Genomic DNA, 19,202 nt, shown 5'->3' with positions numbered 1-19,202 from the left:
TCCTTCATATCTGAACAATTAGCATATATATGATGCTGTTACTAGACATAAGCCTTAATGGCAAAATGGCCTGAACTGTTGTCGCTTCCATGGTGGCAGTTATTAAAAATACAAGGAAAGAGGTTTCTTAACTGGTCAACAGCAGTTCACGTAAGTTAGGCCTACTCAACAACAGCGTTAACATATGAACTTTAGTTAACCCTATGCAATAAGGGAGTAGCTTGGTTATTATAACAGGAGTACCTGCAGTGTAAACAACTGATAGTCACTGTGACAGCTGCAAAGGTGTCAAGAACCTTCCAGAGGAGCAGACTACAAGTGCCAGCACTGACCACAGCCAGCTTCAGGTGCCATACGCATTTGAACAAGTTCTCTACCCAATCCTATAATGCATGGTGACACTTGGGAAGAAAACCCAGGGCGCCCCACAACTCTACATGAGGACTATGCATAGCATGGCTGAACTGCTACACTAACTCTGCCCGCTTCACTTCTAGAGCTTGTTACATCTCCCGTGGAACAGGGGAGTTGTGCAATTCATAAATTGCATGTATCTCTGATTAAAGTGTTTTGGGTTCCAAATCCATTTGGACTTTGCACCGTCATTTGGTCTTACACCACAAAAACAGACTCATTAAGAGGTTTGCAAATTATTAAGAAATTTAAAGATATGACCCTTGATAACTCAGTAACTTCACTCCCATTAAATTTAAGAACATGTAAGAATATTACCAGTATTACCTACTTGCAACTACAAAAACCATTAGGGGTTTGTGTTTTTTAAAATGTAATATTGCTTCCAGCAATACATCTCTCTGTCTTCAAAATATAAGCTTTTATAAAATACAATAAAAATATAAAATACAAAAAATAATAAATAAAAGGTTTATATTTTGTATCTTTACAGTACTATACAGGAAAAAAGGCCATTATGGATGTGCAACAACTGATGGATGCTAGATCTTTTACATGGGATCGGAGTAGGTGTAGCTAGGGCAAGGAATAGCTCCACATTACAACTAAATCAACTGACAAGCAAATATGCCCTTTCCTCTGAGACAGCCACCGATACATTGAATCACACTGTACTTGCAATACCGTTAGATATGGCTGCAGGGAAACAGCTGGAGGTAATGAGAAAAGCACTGCTCCTGCCTTTTAGTAGCAACCTAGCTTGACCAAATTAAACGTACCATGAAACCACATCCTAAAACGTCTCATGAATGCATCTGTTTTTGCAAGCATTGAATTTTTCTCCTTAAAGGTATCTTAACAGCTGCATTAAAACAAAACACATATACAAAGAATATTTCAAAATTTTACACATGCAACTCAACACAGTATGCACGGAGTCCTGTTAAAGGCAGTTACATTAGCCATTTTAGCACAAATTTACCGGCTGCTCTCCTGAACATTTGAAGAGACGTTCCCGGCATAGATGACCAGGCTAAATGGTCATCATAATGGGCAACTACAAAGATGCGACACAGGATTAACTTTTACTCAGTTAAACTGCAGGCAGCGAGTGCATCGCCTTAGATATCAGCATTAGTTAAAAATCACCTCAAATGAGTAATAACTGTAAGGATTTGGAGCAGGTCAAAAAAGCAATGCTATTCAAATCGCTATTAGCCCGGCGCCCGGCCCCCAGCCCAGCCCGCCTCAGCTGCCCGGTAACGGCCGCGGGGAGGTTGGGGGGGGGGGGGGGGGGGGGGGGGGGAGGGACGGACGGACGGACACGTCTCCCTGCGGGCAAGTACAGGGGCTGGGAGCGCCCAGCCAGCTCCCCCGCCCGCCGCCCCCGCGAGGAAAAGCCAGCAGCCCTTCCGCCCGGTGACCCGCAGCCAGCGCCACCCGGCACCGCCCGCCCCCGGCCGTACCTCAGCCGCCGGCCCCGCCGCCGCCAACCTCAGCACTCAATTGTCCCGCCGCCGGCTCCCGTCAGCCCGCTGGCCGCGCCGCGCATGCGCCCTGCACAGCCCCCCCCCCCCCCCCCGCCGAGTGCGGCGCTTCCCGCCAAGCGCGCATGCTCCGGGGCCGTGCGCGGGGTGACCTCAACTGCGCGTGCCCGACCCCTGCCGCCTAGGTAACATTGAGGTGCGCGTGCGTAGTGCCAACCTGTGGGGCGGCGCTCGGCGCGGGCGCTGTCGGAAGCGGCGCATGCGCGGGGCCGTCGTGCCACACACAGCATGGCGGAGCGGCCCCGTTCCCCGGGGCGTGCCGCGCGGCCGTCGAGCAAGAGCGGCCGCAAAAGGAACCTCCATCTCGCGACAGCGAGTGTCGGCGGGGCGAGGCGGCGGCGGGAGGGGTGAGTGGGCGGCTGCGGCCGCCGTGAGGGCCGCCCGCGGGCTGTGGGGCAGCTGCGCCGCGGGGGGCAGCGGGACCGAAACGGATGGCTGTGTGGAGCCGGGCCGTGGGGCGGGAGGTGTTGCGCGGGGACCTTGGCGTTTGTCTGGGGTTACTCGCCGCCGGCAGGCCTGGCGCTTGCACCTTCGGCCCCTGTGCCGGGCTGGTGGAGGCTTTGCCGTCCTGTTGAGAAGGTAATCGTAAGTGTGTGTTCGTTGTTTAAGTCCGCTTAGGTGCGGTTGCTTGGTGTTGCGTTGCTGCTCCAGGTGTTTCCAGGCCAGTTTTGTTCTCTATGACCAAGATCATGGACCGTTCCCGAAGAGCCTACCCAGGCATGACCCGGAGGCCTTCCTCCTACCTGTGCAAAGCCCCCCTCCCCCCCAACAGAGCCTCTGAGGAGAGCTCTTCTGTCCTTGGTCTGGCCTCTCTGCAGCAGAGTCCAGCCCTTCAAAGCCTAAAAGGTGGTCTGTGAGATCCGTATCTTGTATTGCTCTGTTTTGGGTAGGTCTTGCAGCAGGACAGCAAGTAGAAGCATTACGTAAAAATGTTCTTTGTCAAAGTAGTTCTGGTTTCTTAGGTAGTTCCTGGTAGAGGCATAGGCCTTAAATTAATTGTATACCTCGTACCGGTTATTATAGAAGCTTTTGTTGTTGATTAAGTCAGTTTTTTACATTGCTGTAAGCTGGTATTGCTGTCCATTCATTCTTATCCTCTTCTGCTCCCTTTCTCGTACACAAATGTTGATGAGACTCCACGATGTACCAGTGTGGGGAGCTGAGCTGAGGGTGTAGCTCTACAGCAGCCTTAGTCATAGACACTGCTGCTGTCTTACTTTCCTTTCTACCCCAGCTGTGGTTTCTTGTCCCCTGTCTTGCCCCACTTCCACAGTCATTGGAGCTTTTGCTGAGCCATCTACAAGGAAATCTAGCCTAGTAAATCACTGAGTAGTTTTCTGTATGGTTAGTTGTCTGAGCCAATTCAGGAAAGGGCCAAATTAAACGTTTTAACAGATTCAAGGGAGGAAGTAGAAAAAGACTAGTAGGACATTAATTAGTGGATAGATTGGCTTGGGCTACCGTAGGACAACTGTCAAAGTTAAAACTTTTTTTTTTTCCAGTTCAGTCAGTTACAGGTCAGTTACCCAGTATGATACATCAAGTGGCTGTAGAATCAGCTTGTGCTGTCAGAGTTGAAGGGGTGAGTCTGCCTCTTTGGGCATTAATGCTGACTTAAACTGGCTTACAGTGACTGTGGCAGAATGGCATGACACCCTAAAACATTGTTTCTATATAGCAGGATTTAAAGCACAGTGTGTCTTTGTGAAAATAGAAGCTGAAGCAATACCTTGTTTTAATGTCACCTCATCCCTGGGCCCCGCATAGGTTGATTGTTCTTCCAGCCACACGACACTTCTGGAAATGCCGTCTTAGTGATGCACATCTGTAGTTCTGTCGTGATTCACTCCAGCCCTGCTTTGTTCTGTCACATGGAAAAGAAACAGTTTTTAAAAATCAGAAAGTAGTGTAGAAGTGAAAACGCAAGTCACTAATCTGATCTTACTGTCCTGATTTTGACAATGGAATAGCTTTGATTAGTGCCAGACGTTTAGCAAGCTGTGCCATTATGTTGTTGAGAACTACATCCCATCTGTATTCTCCCTGCTATTAATAGCCACACAAAGATTTCTGTTTGAAGGCAGTGCAGGCCGTAGCTCGAGGCTGGTTTTAGGTGTGCATCTGCCTGGCAAACAACATGGGATGACAGCTACTAAAAGGACTTCGTATCTGTGGAGTCTGGGGGAAAATTTTGCATTTCAAAAACTATGGGGAGAAATAAAGTATACATGAAACAATGGAAGTAAAATAGCAGGAAATAGTTTGGGTTTTTTCTGCCTTCCAGATTTGGCACCTGCAAATTCCAGATATCCTTGTGGACAGTGTCACTGGTAATGGCCAGGTGATGGGCAAAATTCTGGACCAGAGAAACCAAAGACAAGGCAAGGTTTGGAAATGTTAGTGGAGTGCGGGAAGGCAGTGATAAATAATGTAGTTTCTAGGTGCAAACAAAAAAGGAGTGTGACAATCGGTGAATTGTAATAGAAATAGAAGAGGTTTTGAGGCCACATCAAGAAGAGAGAAGTTTCTGGGGAAGAGCAGAAGTTGAAAATTATGTCATTTTGTGGTGGAAGTACTGAGTAAAGTGATCTGTACTGCTAGAGTGCATGGCATTTATCTGATGCTCTCTCTCTGCTTATCTGTTGACTAAAGTGCATCTCTTGAAGTTGGCAGAAGATAAAACATCTCTGGTTCTTCAGATCAGGAAATTTCTACTGGAGGAGATCTGGGACTTCAGTTACAGCTGTTGTCATAGGTCTCAGACTCAAAGCCAGAAGGATTCTGGCACTGTGTGGGATGGTGCTTCTCCAACATCAGTCTTGAAAACATACTGAAGTTCTCATCAGAAACCCCCTTGATTGTATTTTTTGCTTCAAAGTTCCCATCCACTCTCCATTTGAACTCTGGTTTTGGTTGGGGCTTTATATATATATATATGTATGTATGTATGTATGTATATTTGTTGCACTTCATTTTTCTGTCAAGCACAAATAAATATTTTGTTTCCCACTTGATGAAAATACTCTTTCCTGCATTCTGATAGACTTCAAACTTGCTAAAATATGCCAAAGAGTGTCTTAGTGCTCAGGGATCAGCAACGTGTGCGCCAAATGTAGCTTACAGCATCCACAATTCCAGTAGAGCAGAAACCCTAGGACAGCAAAAATGCTCACAGTTCTGTTGACATATCTTATATCTCTATGAAAGTTTTTTAAAAGTTGAATCCTCTGGGATCCACCAAGCCAAATCAAAATTTTAGGCTCACAATTCAAATTCTAGAATGTATATATGCTGTTTAACAGTCCTCCAGCATAAACATACCATGTTTCAATGCTGTCATCAGTATTGGGAACTAGTACTTGACTTCACATTCTGCTGCTGATAATTAGCATTGTTCTCCACTTTCTTAACTTTCCATTGTGGTCCTTGCTGTCTTTACAATCGCAGCTTTGTGCAAACATAACGCTCATTTTGTTAACGCTGAACTAGCAAAGTCCCAAATTTCCTGTCTTTGCAGGAGACCTGTAAAAACATACAGGGAAACAACAGTATAAAAAGAATTCTTTATCATATTCATAATATGGTATTTTCTTGAGCAGACTCTTCTAGGACATAGAATGTCCATGCTGTGGCTGAAGGAATAGCATATCCCAGATACTGTAAATTTAGTTTGCCTGTGTTGTTGGTGACAGTGTAGCCACAGAAGCACAGAGCTAAATGCAGTCTGTGAAATCTGCCTGGGACCTTGTCAGGAGTCTATGTGGATTGCACTCCCTGCTGCTGTGGCAACGCTGTCATGAGATCACCCGGCTAGTAGGTGTCCCAGCTAATCTAACGCTAGTTCAAGCATCTCTGCAAGCCATGGTGTTGGGTAAACATGCCGGTAGAAACAAAACACAATATGGAAACTGCGTAGCAGATGATGTGTTTTGTATTTGGGTAATACACATGCTTGCCTGTGTTATGTATGCTTTCATTACAGGTTTTATTAACCTTAATCTTAGCAAATACCCTTTTAACACAAGCACCTTTCATAATCAGTGAAGATATGCTTTGATAGTCAGATATAAGATCTTCTAAATTCCAGATTTATGTTGTATTCATGAAAAGGAATTGCGAAGTTCTTTTTTCCCTTTAGAGTGAAATTTGACATTAGTCCTTAGAGATCCTTATTGTTCTTACACAGTTCTAATTCAGATTGAGATTCTCTTTGAATGTCATATTGCAATTGCTAGATATCAACTTAAGGGATTTAAGTGATGACATCCTTCTTAATTTTTTGTTTTGAGTGAGCAACCTTAGTTATGCTACACATCAGAGCAATGTTACTTGTTGATATAATGAACTTGACTGTAATAGTTTTGTTTTAAAAATGAACCGGCATATCACGCCTGGATAAAAACAGGTTAGACAAGACACTTTCCTCTTTTTAAGGAGTATAATTTTACCAGATTTCAGTTGCTACTTTTCAATAATATTGAATTCTGTCATCTTCAATCTTGCAAACAAATCTGTAAGGCTTCAAAATTAAATGGCAGCAGGGTGTTCAGTTTTGTGATAAGTATCTGCATCAGTAATAATTGAAAGAGAGACTGATGATTCCCGCCCGCCCCCCCCCCCCCCCCCCCCCCCCCCGTCTGGTCAGTTCTCTTGTGTTGAATTGTAGGTTTTACAGTGGCTTGTTTTGGAAAGCTTTGTTTTAGTGGGCTGTTAGGAGAGCATCTATTCAGCAGCTGGCTGTTAGACACAGGACTCAGTAACTTAGGAAACACTACTGAGCCTTTTTCTTTCTAATTTTTCTCATAGGCATAACAAAGCAGTGAAGAGAAACTGAAGGAAGTATTACGTCTTACTGATCAGAAAGCTGTTTCTGAATTATTTGGACAAACTACATACATATGTAGTAAAATCTAAAAAGGTAGGATATCTTCCTTTTCTGTTTTATTTAGAAAACCTCATAACTAATGAAAAACTCTTTCATGAGTCCCAGTGGGGTTACAAAAGTATGCTAAGGAGGAATGCAAAGTCTAAAACATTTTCTTTAAGTGAGTTCTGTGGAGTCTTGCCAAATTCTACTAGGCTTTTCATGGTAGGATTTTGGTGAGGGCAGGTTGCCTGTTAGTTCTTCAAAAAACTTCCAAATCCATCTAAAGGGTACTCAGTTTTATAAAATAGACCCTGTAGGAGAAGACAGTAGCTCTTCATGATTTCAGGGTTAGCTGCTGTGGTGGCTCCCAAATATTAAGTATTTCTCTAGACATGTGGAGATTTCATGCTGTTCCTCTGGAATGGAAGTCTATAGTGAGTAGAGAATCTTAACCTTTTTTTTTTCAGTATGAAAGCAACACATTAAGTGATGTGCAGTTCATAAATACAAAATCTGCTGGCTGAAAGTACCAGTACAGCTATTGTCTGTAAGGACACTGTTTTGTAAGTTTGTTAGGCATTATGTAAAAGGCATTAAAGTGGAAAGCAAACATTTGCATTTGAACTTCTATGATGTTTCTGCTTCAGGTAGAATTCAAGTAAATAGAAACTATAGGTTTCACAGTGGCTGATAGAACTATGTTCAATAACAGAGTTCAGAACAAGCGTGGCTCACATATCTGCTTAAGTCTTTGCTTTCAAAATTCGGAGAATCTTGATACAAAATTGGGCTTCTGACATCCAGCAGTACAATCCTCAAATTCTTAAAGTCTCCAAAGTATGTAAGTGTTTGCATTCTCACCTGTAAAGTTCTGTATTCATGTTAAGTTCTCCATATTTCTAGAATTGCTTCCAGGCCTTTTTGTGGATCTAGCCATATGGATTCAGGACAAAGATTGCTTTATTTCTCTGTGTTGTTTTAATAGGTTGAAACTGTGTGGAGAGCATGGGTTATGATATTGAGCGTTTCGTTGGCTACGTTAATGAAGGGCTATTATGCTCCATCTGCCGCGATGTGTTAGAAGATCCATTACAGGCTCCTTGTGAACACGCTTTCTGTACTGCTTGTATACATGGATGGCTTGTTCATCACAGTAACTGCCCTGAAGACAGACAAATGATTGACGTATCTTTGCTACGACCTCTCTACAGGTATACAATAATCTTGCTGTATGTTGAAATTACATGAATTTAGGATTTCTCACCTTTGCTTGCACAGCTTCATCTCTTCTCATTTTCTGTCACTCAAATTGCCTTAACTCAATATGCCTATGGCAGAAACTGATCACTTGCATGAAAGCATTAGCATTTTCTGTTTATTATAACTAACTTTCTAGGTATTAACATTTCAAAGTGGAAATAACAGTTTATTCTCCACATGCTGATTCTAGATATCTGTCTGGATTTTACTCTGAATGTCTTCTACAGCACCAAAACTTTCCCATACCTTTTTAGAGAAAGCAGGCAAGGCAAGTCTTGACAACAGCAGTCACTAAACACTTTATCTTTTGTTTTTCTTTTCAGTCTTACCTAGATACTGTAGTGGGGTTTGTAATTAATAATTCCTGTAGATATGAACCAAACTTCTCACCTTCCAATCCTTTTTCAAAACGGTCTTTACCCATAAGAATACCTGTCTTGAGCCACCTTGTCATGTAAAGCAGGCTGTTTTCACAAGTGTCTTCCATAATTGGTCAGGCAGTTGGACTAGATGATCGTTGTAGATCCTTTCCAACTGAACTATTCTGTTCTATTCTATTCTATTCATTCCTGCTATTGCCAGCACACTTAGAGTTTCATCAGTAGACACTGCTTGCTGTTTAACCCCTGCACTGTCTAATCTTGCTCAGATTAACAGTTATGTTGTGTTTAAAACCTTCAGCCACAGGTGTTAAATTAACTCCATTAGTACTCTCAGTATTTTTGTCACTAAGGAGATTTTACTGTATGGAAAATTGAAGTATAGTGTAGACAGAGCCCTGGAGTTTAATTTATAGATTGTTTTGTCTGTACTCACTGTAGTCAGTTTGATTTGGCATGGTTAGAAACACAAATTAAAACTTAAATGATCAATGAGTAGCCTAAGTGTTTGTTATTGGTAATATCTGCTGAGCTAGTGAAAGATTTATTCAAATTCAAAGTTAAAAATTTATTCAGAAATAAAGAATTCATTTGCATATTTAATTTTGGAGACTGAATTTTCCTCTAACACTTTTTCTTTTAAGCCTGTTCTTTTCCCATACGGTCACTTGAATTCTAATAAAAAAGAATTAAACTGATTATTCACAAGTTTTCCTAATGGAAATTAGAATCTTACTTTCTTTTCCCGAAAGTTGAAAATACAAATTTTTCAATAATGTTTTCCAATTTTTTTTTCTTTTTTGCACGTAGATATATGAGAAATGATTTAAACCGTCTTCAGCTACATTGCAAAAACAGAGAGTATGGCTGTGAAATGGTTTGTTCACTGGAGTCTATAGACAGGCATGAAAGAGAGTGCGAATACAGTCAGATAGCTTGCTCCAATGCCGGTGAGTAACATTCAAAGAAGTTGAATCCTTTATATTCAGAAAACATGTGTTTGTCATCTTTCTGTCAACAGAATGGCAATAATGGCCATTGTTTCCAAACAGAAATTCAAAGCTTTAGCGTGATCTACTCTTTACAGCACTTTTTGAACAAAATTTGTTACCAATTTATGGCAATCAATCATGATCATTAGCAACAATTTCTTATCCGAGAACTAAGCAAAATGAATGAGAATGATGGACTTCAAATTTATGAAAATATAATAGTGCATTTGCTTTGCTTTCTGTCAAGTTATGAGTTTGTATTTCAATTTTGACTGTTTGTTTTGATGTTTGCAATAGCACCTACAGAACACTTAGGGATCACAATTTATTTAGAAAACAGCTGGTTGCCTGGTGCATGTGCAGCTGCTCACTGTCTTGTGGTTTTAATAAAAATGCGTCTTGGAAATGAGAATTGTTTTAAGCTAAATTCTGGTTAGAATTGTTGTGTTCATGTTAAGATCTTTATTTAAAACAAACCTACACCTCCTGAGGAAGAAACGTAACTGCTAAAGAGAAACATACTGTTAAAACTTCCCAATAGCTTTTATTCAAGATGTCATATGTTCCTAGACAAAGTTAATTTCTAATTAATGATGCTAAGGGCATAGTCAAGTCTGCCATTGTAAGCTAAATAAGCTAATTGTAATTAATTACTATTGTAATTAATAGTAAGAAGATTCAGGTGCTAGAATTGCTCCACTGGAAGTTATAATTTCTCTCAGCAGTAAGTGACTCCTGCAGCTTCTTCAGATTCACCTGTTTTACTTTCTACAGAAACAATAGCATTTATAGAGTTACCACACCTTATCTCTGATATCTGGTGTTCAGGGTGTGAGGGCTTTTACATCTCTTGAACTCTTCCTCAAGAATACATCGGAGTGTATTTTGAGTACCTCAATTACAAATCATTCTGTTTATTAGTAAAGCTCTCCTAGAGGGCTGTCTTTTGTAATTTTCTGGTGTGATTTGTTGGCAAGTTTCATTGCTCTGTTGTTTCAGTTTTCTCACATCAATTTTATCTTCAAATTAAATGTAAGGAGCTATAGTATGTATTACAGCAAACAGCGCCTCAAAGATTAAAAGTTAAGACTACAAACTTCAAATTTAGAGGGTAAAATGTAGCAATAATTTATATATATAGTGTTCATTTTTGGTTCTCTACAATTTACTTTTAATCACTACAGATTTGTAAAGTTTGTATCCTAGAACTTATGCGGAAAGGTTTCTATTTTTGCATCAGTTATTAAATGTTCATAAATAAATGTTCTTGTTTATTTATGTGGTCTAGTATGTTACACACAAGACCAACCAATGGTCAGGAAAACAAGGTTACATTCCATCTCACCCACATCTCTCTTACTATGTGTCTTTGGACCTTTTTTCCTAAATTTGATAACCTGATTTTTTTTTTTTTACACATGTGCATTCTTCTTCAATTCCAGTCACTGCAATCTGTGGTGAAAGCGCAGGCAAGCTGCTAGAGTCTTAGCTTGGCATCAGTGTTGTCATTACTGAAGTTGCTTTAATGCCAGACCGGTGGTAGAATACTACAGAAAATCCCTACTTTCAGTTTTTCAGTATTTTCAGTTAAATGATAAATATTTTAATAAGGCTTTTTAAAAGTGTTTTATTACTAGTTATGTATGTTATAACTATCACATTCCACGTTCTAAATAAATCACTTTTTTCATTGCTTTAACAGACTGACAGTTGCTTAGCTCAGGATATTGCAGCTTGCTTGAGTGTTTTTGTTTGGAATTAATTAAAATGCTTTTGTTAGTTGTTAAATGACTGACTGACCTTACTGTTCCCTGTTCAGGTTGTACAGTTCAGATTGAACGACGTAACTTAGATGGTCACCTGGCAGTGTGTGAATATCGGAGCCGTGAATGCCCCAACGGTTGTGGTTACACCATTCTCAGTGCAGAAGACACACAGCATAATTGTGTAGCAGAGCTAAGAACCGAGCTAGAACTCCTTCGGTACAAATCTTCTGTTTCTTTGATGTTTGTGTTAAGTCTGGGCTTTAAAATCCCTGCATAAAGCACTTCAAATACTAGCACTGGATTCCGGTATGTGTTAAATAGTCTGTTAATTACTTGATACTAATGGGCCAGAGTGTTATTATGTGTCAGCATAGACTTTAAATTCTTACTGTTTTGATTTTTTTGCTGTTATTTTTTTTGTCCAAGTTATCATAAATCCTAAAATCCCATCGCTTGCAGTTGAACTGCAAGCTGACTATATAAAATGACAAAATACCTAACAAGAACTGGAATGAAGTTGGCAATTTCATTTTTCCATTGGCCTGACATAGACCCAAAATCACGTTATTTAATAATTATGTTTAGTTTTTTTTTTTTTTTTTACAAATTCTGAAGATAAAAATCTCTCATTATTTTGGCAGGTACAGACTGGTAGATTAAACCTCTGAGGATCTAATTTTCAATTTTTATTAAAATCCTGGCAGATTAATAACAGTTGGTGAATATGACTCTTCTTACCGGCATCCTCTTTTTCCTCTTATGTATGTTTCTGTAGCTTTCCCTTTCCATGGTGTTCCAGCTGGACTGTTTTTTTCCCATGCTCCTTCCTGTTTCTGTCTTTCAACTCAGTGTCTAAGTCTTGTGTTGAACGTTGCTGTGAAGTCAGGCTCAAATCTGTTTTAAATGCATTGAGACACAAGAGATTCTGCTACCTAGTTTCTGAACTCAAAAGGCTAACGTAGTAACAGCTAGGTTTTGGCTGTGAATCTGTGTGAGTGATCAGGTTATAATAATTTACTGCATACTATCATTTAGTGTCCACCATAAAAGTACATGTTTAGCAATACTATAGTATTCACACTTTTTATCTTGACTACCTGTGCTTAGTAATACTAAGCAAGCACATACTATAAGTAAAAGGCAGTAAATCATTTAATGTCATAAATACATGATCTTGAGCTCATAGAATTATTTCAGGAATATGATACAGTTTTTCCCTATACAGTCTGTCTGTGGTCACTTTAGTGCCCCCTGGACACAATGCACTTCTTTATGCTAGTTTTATTTAAATTAATGAATAGTACTATCATGCCTCTAGAGAGGTGTCCTGTAGAATATGATGGGAATCGGATTGGGCTGTTTGGCTGCAAGCAGGCTTTCTGGAATTTGAAAATCGTTTTTTTCCGTGCTACAAGACCTAACAAGCAGGAATAAACGTTTTAGGTCAGAAATGATCTGCAGAGTGGAGGAGGCAAAACATGAGATGGAGTCAAGGTTAGATTCACAGAGAAGGCATATGGTCCAAAAAGAGAGCATTCTGCAAAATGAAATTGAAGAACTAAAGGTAAATATGATTGTTTTGTTTTCTTTTTTTTCCCTCTCTTAACAGTCTAGCTTTTTGCTTTTCCCAGTAGTAGTCTCTTATTTTGCAAATGTAGTCTCATACAGATGAGAATTACATTAAGTATGGGAAGCAAAACAGGTGTTTGCACCATGCTTTGCCTAGGCTTACCAGCTCTGTTGAGAAGCAGGCTAAGTGCTGTATTCGTGTGGTTTTTCTGCTTCAAATTCTTCTGGAGCTAACCTGTACCAGGGCTGCATTGTTCTGTGTGTACGTAACATGTTGGCAAATCAGTCTGAAACTCATTTTTCAGTGTCTAAACATAGGGCATACATCACAAATCAGATGTAATTAAATATCCAGCTCCTTTTTTAGTGCTGTCCAAAGTGGCTTAATCCAGTGCTGACACAGAGCAGACAGTGGTATTTACACTGTGGTTCAGCTGTGGTCAAAAGGTTGGAAAGTTGCACTGTGAACTTAATCAAGTAACGAGCAAGGCCGTCTTGTCTTTTCATTTATCCAGTTCTTCCTGTATCACAGAAATTTATGTGCTTTATAGTTTACATTTTTATTTTTACTGGATTTGATGTTAAATCCTTGAACAATATATCTGAACATAACCAAAACCTTATTTTGGTTGGGGTCTTGAAATACAAAATTTAAGCAGCAACTGGATAAATCCACTGTTTCTTATTATACTTTATAAGAAACTTTTTGCACTTTTAGGAAAACTGTATTGGAATCTTTGAAACAAGACCATCTCAGAGAGTGAATGCTGGATTGTGTCTCAAATTGTTTACATTTGTTCCGCTATCAAAAAGTTGTTTCAGTGTGGCTTATTCTTTATAATCCGTCACCCTATATGCATGGCCAATTCAACGTCATACCACTATCATTAGAAAAGAGTTTGTTTCTTGCAGTAAATTTGTATTTGCATTTCAGAGTCAGATGTCACGAATGATGTCAGATGTACGCTCTCTGATGGCTGCAGAGAGACAGCACCGTCAAGAACTGGAGCAGGCAGAGCTGGAAAAACGGGAATTAATGGAGCTGCTGAGGGGGCTGCAGAAGGACTGCCGATTAACTACTACAGAAGGAAGCAGGAAGTCAACAAATTTCCGCCCTCTAGCACGACTAGAGAGTGTAAAACGAAAACCTAGGGAAGTTACAGTTATCTAAACAGAAGTAAGCTCAAAAAGCATTTTCTTCTAATTTCTGTGACCGTCTGGCAAACTTTTCTACTTTCTATGAATGATGGGTAAACTGTATATCATTTCTGATTTACTTGTTTTCTTTTTAAATCTAGATTACTACTTTATTTCCTCTTGGGGCATAAAAACAAATGGGGGAATTTTCTCTTAGGGAACACTGGGCATTAAAACCAGTAATTGGCAAATATCTTTTTAGCTAATGTTTTTATAAAAAGGGGGAAGGAGACTTGATTTGTTATCTCTTCAGTGCATCGTTACAGGAGTCTTTCAAGCCTGAAAGCTAGAGCCTTTCAAAGTCAAAGATACTCAAAGGTTGTTTCCTTCCTGGTCCATTATAGTACATTTAAGTCTAGTTTACGCTTATACTTGAAACAGAAAGAAAATGTGATCATCGGTAATGACATTTGGGATGTACTTAATTTTGGGAAAAGTCAGTAATGGAATTAGTAAGTCAGAAATTAATAGATTTTGTTTGTTTATAGTCTGTAGAAGGGCTATTTCAGAGGTGGAAAGAAAGCACTTTAAATTGTAATTCTACTGCTATGTAAGAGCTTCAGGTGAGGTTGACTTTTACTTTAGAGCTTCTTTAGTTTCCCAGGCTGATACATACTGAAGAGACTAATACCAAAGCCCAAGGTCATCTAAAACCTTTTAAATAGATGTGTGAGTAACTTGGAGTTTGTGGGAGGGATCTGCATTTTATTTAAAAATTTGAAGCTTTTATATGTGAAAGTATCAACTATTTCTACAGGGTCCTTTAAGCTTAAGACCAGCTCATTTGGTACTCAATATCTTTAAAGCATATGTAAATACCTTGAGTATCCTTAATTTTCTTTTGGCAGGTTTAAGGCTACTTGAACATTAATATCCACAACAGACGAGTATTTGCACAGTCACTTGGACTTCGGACGTCTTTATTAGTACTCAAGTTTGCAACGGTGTAAGAGCTAGCATTTTTTAACAGACCCACAAATACTGAATCAAGGGGGCATTTATCTGTAAGGACTGCATAAGAAATCTGTACAGTTCAAAGACTTTTCTCTAAACTTCTCACACAGCCTGTTCATGTTGTTTTCAGTGCTATAACTAAGCCATATTCTGTCCTCTGTTGCAGCTCTTCAGTGGAGTAACTAGGGGAGAACCTGTCTTCCTGTTTACTGAATGTGCTAAATCACTTTTGAACTTTCAGGAAAATGTGTGCAGGTGCAAAAATCTGAATAAGCTAATTTTGTAGTTTAGAAAGCAACTACCTTACAGTGCATGCCTTGCTGTCACTCAGAGCAATGCTTTTATGGCTAACAGCATAACCAAAGAGAGAGGCAGCAACCTTCTTTAGCACATACACTACATTATGAAGACTTGTGGTCAGAGCTGTATTAATTTCAGGCATTAATAAATCCTTCTGACTTGCTGTTCCTTTAGTACCGCTGAAGCAGATGCGCACATGTTCAGGGCTTGTGCATTTAAAAACTGACAGAAATAACTCTTCTGTAAAAGTTGGTTGGGTTTTTTTTCTGAAAGAAAACATTCGTAGGAAGAGTTATGTCCAAATATTTACTTGTTTTCAGTCCTTATATTCTAGATTAAATTACAATCATTGACAGTACTTAGGTCACTATAGCAGTCTCACCAACTCATGACATAGCACATCTCTTAAGCAGCCATATTTAACAATCTGAAACAGTAAAACAGTAGCTATAATTTGGGAAGACCTTCATTCACACTAAACATTCAGTGGTCAACTCACGTACATCAGTGTGCATATTAAAGCTGTAGGTAGAAAGTAAGAATGCTTTTATTATCCTGTGTTCTAAATAAGCAAGCTGTTAGTGTCTGTGGTCTGTGTCTATTTCAGCATTCACACTAATTTTGAAGCTTCTTGGCAACGCCAGATTTCATGCTATTAGAATCAATATACTTTCAGGATGTGCTTTTCTGTGTACTGTAACTGTGTGGTTCTGTGATGTGACTTTATCTACTTTGCTTAACATGAAAGAAGAAAATTCCTTCAAAATCCTTTAGAACTCAGATGGGCTGGATCATCTTTCCCAAGTTGGAGGGCAGTAATGGTCACCCAATCTTTTCTGTTCTGACCACGGAAAAAAGCAAGTTATTAGCTCTGTGCTTTCTCCGTAATGGGATCTCTGCATTCGTTTGTTTTAGGAATTTCACCCACTTATTTATGACTAAATTCCTTCTAGTATAGGAAATGGGGTTTATTTTATATTTACTTAGCATTTGGTCTGCTGTCTGTCCCCTAAGTGACAGACATGAAACTGTGTGAGAAAACGCGTCCTAGGTGGTAAGGAAGGCCTTTCTGCTGTGCGACCTATGTAGCTTCTAGTTGGCAGCTCTGGAGAGCCTGAACTTCCAGTGTTGAAATGTGGCAACCCTTTGGGCCCGCCTGCTGCTGGAATGACCTGTCAGCTTGGGTTTCCTTTAGCAGCGAAGCAGCACTTGCAGAGGTATTTTAAATGGGCACCTACTAGCTGATAGCATCAGATCCATCCAGTTACTTTAAGCTTAATCCTGTTCCTCAGTATTGGTAACTGTTCTGCTCTTAAGATTTTCCTTTGCTAATGAACCACTCACAGGGTGGCGTATGCTTAAGTATGGTCATCATTTTACCTGTCTTAAAATTAACTAGGCTGAAATTAAATAGTCCATTATGTTAATATTTTATCTAGTTTTAGCTTTTCCAGTCTCATGCATTACACAGCTCTTAATAACAGCTGGCAGAAGCAAGGAATTTTTTTTCTTTCTTTCAAACAGTCTGTTAATCCTTTTTATAAAAACTAAGGGTCCAAATATTGTAATAGGCTTGGTGTAAGAGAAGACATTCACTTGGAAATGCTACTTCCCTAGTCACGATCATATCTTGGGATTATATGAGAGATACTGCTAAAAGGGCATTACGGGAGGGTTCCAGCATTGAATTACTGGTATTAGTATTCTCATAGTAAATCACACTTCGATCGATTCCATTTCCTCACAGGTGGAACTGTGCTGAGTGCAAGTTGAACCGTTACTCAGGTGGACCAGTAACCGTGCAAGCAGTTGTTGTATTTTTAGTTGCTTCTACTAGCACTTTGCAGCTAGAAAAGGGAGAGCAGAGGCTGTGGAGCAGGGAGAGTGGAGAGAAAGAGTAAGTGCGGTCCGACTGTCTTCCCTCAGCCCGAGAGCAATGATGCAGCTGCACCAGCCTGTGTACCAGCTAGCTTACCAGTGTAAACGGCTACAATTAAGATAGCGTTAGAATTAAAAGCAGATTAAGTCTTTAGCCACAAGTAAGTGGGTACTAAATGTAATCGTACCAAAACTGGGAGATACGCAAACAAAACTCGGAGAGAGCAGGCTGTTAAGTAACGTATGTGAGATTACAAGGAGTTGAGCAAATCCTTATCCTGCATTAAATTGGGTGAAAAAGAATAACACTAAGGATGTATTAGGAGAAATCAATATTTTTCTAATTTAAGTGAGTGGTACGTTTGTCTTTGAAAGAAAATCAACATTTATGTATTTATTCTGAAGACCCAAGAGGCCAATTACAAATACATTCAAACTAGTTCCTTCAACTGACTTCTCCACTTAAGAAGTCAAATTCAAGACAAAAATAGTTTCCTCTGTTTCCTTCAGCATTAAAGCTGCGTTCCCTGTTCTCCTGCACTCCTCCTGAAGCAGAAAATCGTCGGTGGCCTCGGCCAGTATGGACCATTGCTGCTCGGGTTACTTATTTGGAACAGGAACAGTAATCCTGGGGAGAGCTTCCGGTAGGTTCAGATGAGATTCAACGAAAGGCGTGGAGCTGAGAACCACGCACCCAAGTCAGGTGCAGGAGTGGCAAGGAAGAATTTTGCTGGACTTCCTAATTAAGGTGGCAGTTTTTAATTAGTATGATTCTAGTACTAGATTAACAGTCTCATCTGAGATGATAAATTAATTTAACAGCACATATATACAAGAGTTTCTTGTCAGCACGGAAGGGAATGGAATTACATAGTCAAGGGAAATACCTAATACAGTGAAGTATCTTGGCTGGCCAAAAGTGGTTTTAGATCTCAAATGTTCTTAGGTGTTTTTAAGAAGTTTAATGCATTAATAGATCCCAGGTGGCAAGCAGTTCCTAAGAGATATAGAAATGGGTAGCCTTGCAAATTAAATTTTCCGTGTGCTGTCCTCTCGGATGCTTCTGGCATGGTGCTTTTCTACAGCCGTTGTACTTAGGAGCGCCGGATGGTATTTAAAAGGAGCAGTACTAGCCTTGCCTTTCTCCCGTACTGCTGATGGGATGAAGTATGGTAGGTCAGGGAGATTTTACCACATAGATAGATGCCTTTATAAAGACCTACAATTCTATGCAACTTTCTATTAACAAATAAACATTGAACTGTCTTCCAGCATTATGGTTCACTGCCGATCTATTTACATTTTCTATCTTTATATACACAAGGAGAAACCAGGGCTTAACAGACCTTAATCTCTAGTCTGTAAAAGAAACAGTAATGTTATTTGTATCACTTTGAAGTACACTTTGTATAAAAGTTGAACTAATAAAGGGTCTATACCGTAGTTAATGCAGTTGGGTTCACTTCTTTCTGTTGCGAGGCCGGAGTATCCTCTGTATCAGATGAAATAGTGTACTTCAGGTACGCTGGCCGCTCAGCGCAGGAAGTCACGCATAAACTACACTATAGGGTCAGTGCGCGGGAGCAGGTAAGGCTGTGTACTTGTCGCACAGCGTTTTGCCAAATAGAGGGAACAGGTAGCCATAAACAAGGCAGGCATGTGATCGAACAGCATCCCTTCTCAAGGGTTTTTTCTCCTGCCTCACAGACGGGAGGTTGTGAGTGGCGTGAGCAGCCGCTTTGAGGGAGAGAAGAGCTGGTGTAAGTTGAAAACTGCTACAAGAGGATGGCAGTCCAGTCCTGCGCAGACAGCAGGATAATAAACTGGCAAGAAGGGGGGGGGTGGGGGGGTGGAATTCCCTGTCCATCAACTAAGGGGAATCTCATCCCTAACGCAGGTTTTTCATATACACTGCAAGAGCCCACGTGGGACATGAACGTGTAAGAACAGGGAAAACGAGCTGTTCAGAGTTTTGTACTTCCAGAGTTGTAATCGAGGGATGCATTTGCTTAAACATGAACAATCTGGACGTGGGGCACACTAGAGCGTGAATTTGCTGCACACAGTACTCTGCATTA

The 19,202-nt window shown here is 40.2% G+C and overlaps 2 protein-coding genes across 6 annotated transcripts in view; one reads left to right on the top strand and one right to left on the bottom strand.

Annotated features, from left to right (window-relative positions):
* RAD54B (RAD54 homolog B) overlaps window positions 1–1,940 on the bottom strand; it is a 71,242-nt gene extending 69,302 nt beyond the window's left edge. Inside the window, exons 1-2 of one of the 2 annotated variants that reach the window (XM_076329413.1) lie at window positions 1,881–1,940; window positions 1,194–1,276 (exon numbers count right to left, since the gene is read on the bottom strand). The gene's annotated coding sequence lies outside the window, so the exon portion shown is untranslated. The remainder of the gene's footprint in view (window positions 1–1,193; window positions 1,277–1,880) is intronic. The other variant, XM_076329412.1, reaches the window with a different exon arrangement.
* Window positions 1,941–2,203: 263 nt separating this feature from the next.
* LOC143156236 (RING finger protein 151-like) lies at window positions 2,204–18,567 on the top strand. 4 transcript variants are annotated; one of them, XM_076329409.1, is made up of 9 exons: window positions 2,354–2,540; window positions 4,246–4,347; window positions 6,768–6,879; window positions 7,814–8,039; window positions 9,279–9,418; window positions 11,280–11,442; window positions 12,670–12,790; window positions 13,730–13,972; window positions 14,841–18,567. In XM_076329409.1, exons 4-8 carry the CDS (start codon window positions 7,834–7,836, stop codon window positions 13,964–13,966), a joined length of 867 nt encoding a protein of 288 aa, XP_076185524.1. In that variant the 5' UTR covers window positions 2,354–2,540; window positions 4,246–4,347; window positions 6,768–6,879; window positions 7,814–7,833; the 3' UTR covers window positions 13,967–13,972; window positions 14,841–18,567. The 4 variants fall into 4 exon arrangements, with proteins under 4 accessions (XP_076185526.1, XP_076185523.1, XP_076185524.1 ...); XM_076329408.1 differs by lacking the exons at window positions 2,354–2,540; window positions 4,246–4,347 and adding an exon at window positions 2,205–2,308; XM_076329407.1 differs by lacking the exon at window positions 4,246–4,347.
* Window positions 18,568–19,202: the final 635 nt, after the last annotated feature.

The sequence above is a fragment of the Aptenodytes patagonicus genome, chromosome 2 (assembly GCF_965638725.1).
Source record: "Aptenodytes patagonicus chromosome 2, bAptPat1.pri.cur, whole genome shotgun sequence".
In the NCBI taxonomy this organism is placed as follows: Eukaryota; Metazoa; Chordata; class Aves; order Sphenisciformes; family Spheniscidae; genus Aptenodytes; species Aptenodytes patagonicus.
This window is presented reverse-complemented; position numbering and strand designations above follow the sequence as displayed.

Coding starts and splice junctions, on each gene's coding strand:
- LOC143156236 (XM_076329411.1), top strand. CDS start 7,834: ATGGGTTATGATATTGAGCGTTTCGTTGGCTACGTTAATGAAGGGCTA. Junction 9,419..11,279: donor GATAGCTTGCTCCAATGCCG/GTGAGTAACATT, acceptor TTCCCTGTTCAG/GTTGTACAGTTCAGATTGAA. Junction 12,791..13,729: donor ATGAAATTGAAGAACTAAAG/GTAAATATGATT, acceptor TTTGCATTTCAG/AGTCAGATGTCACGAATGAT.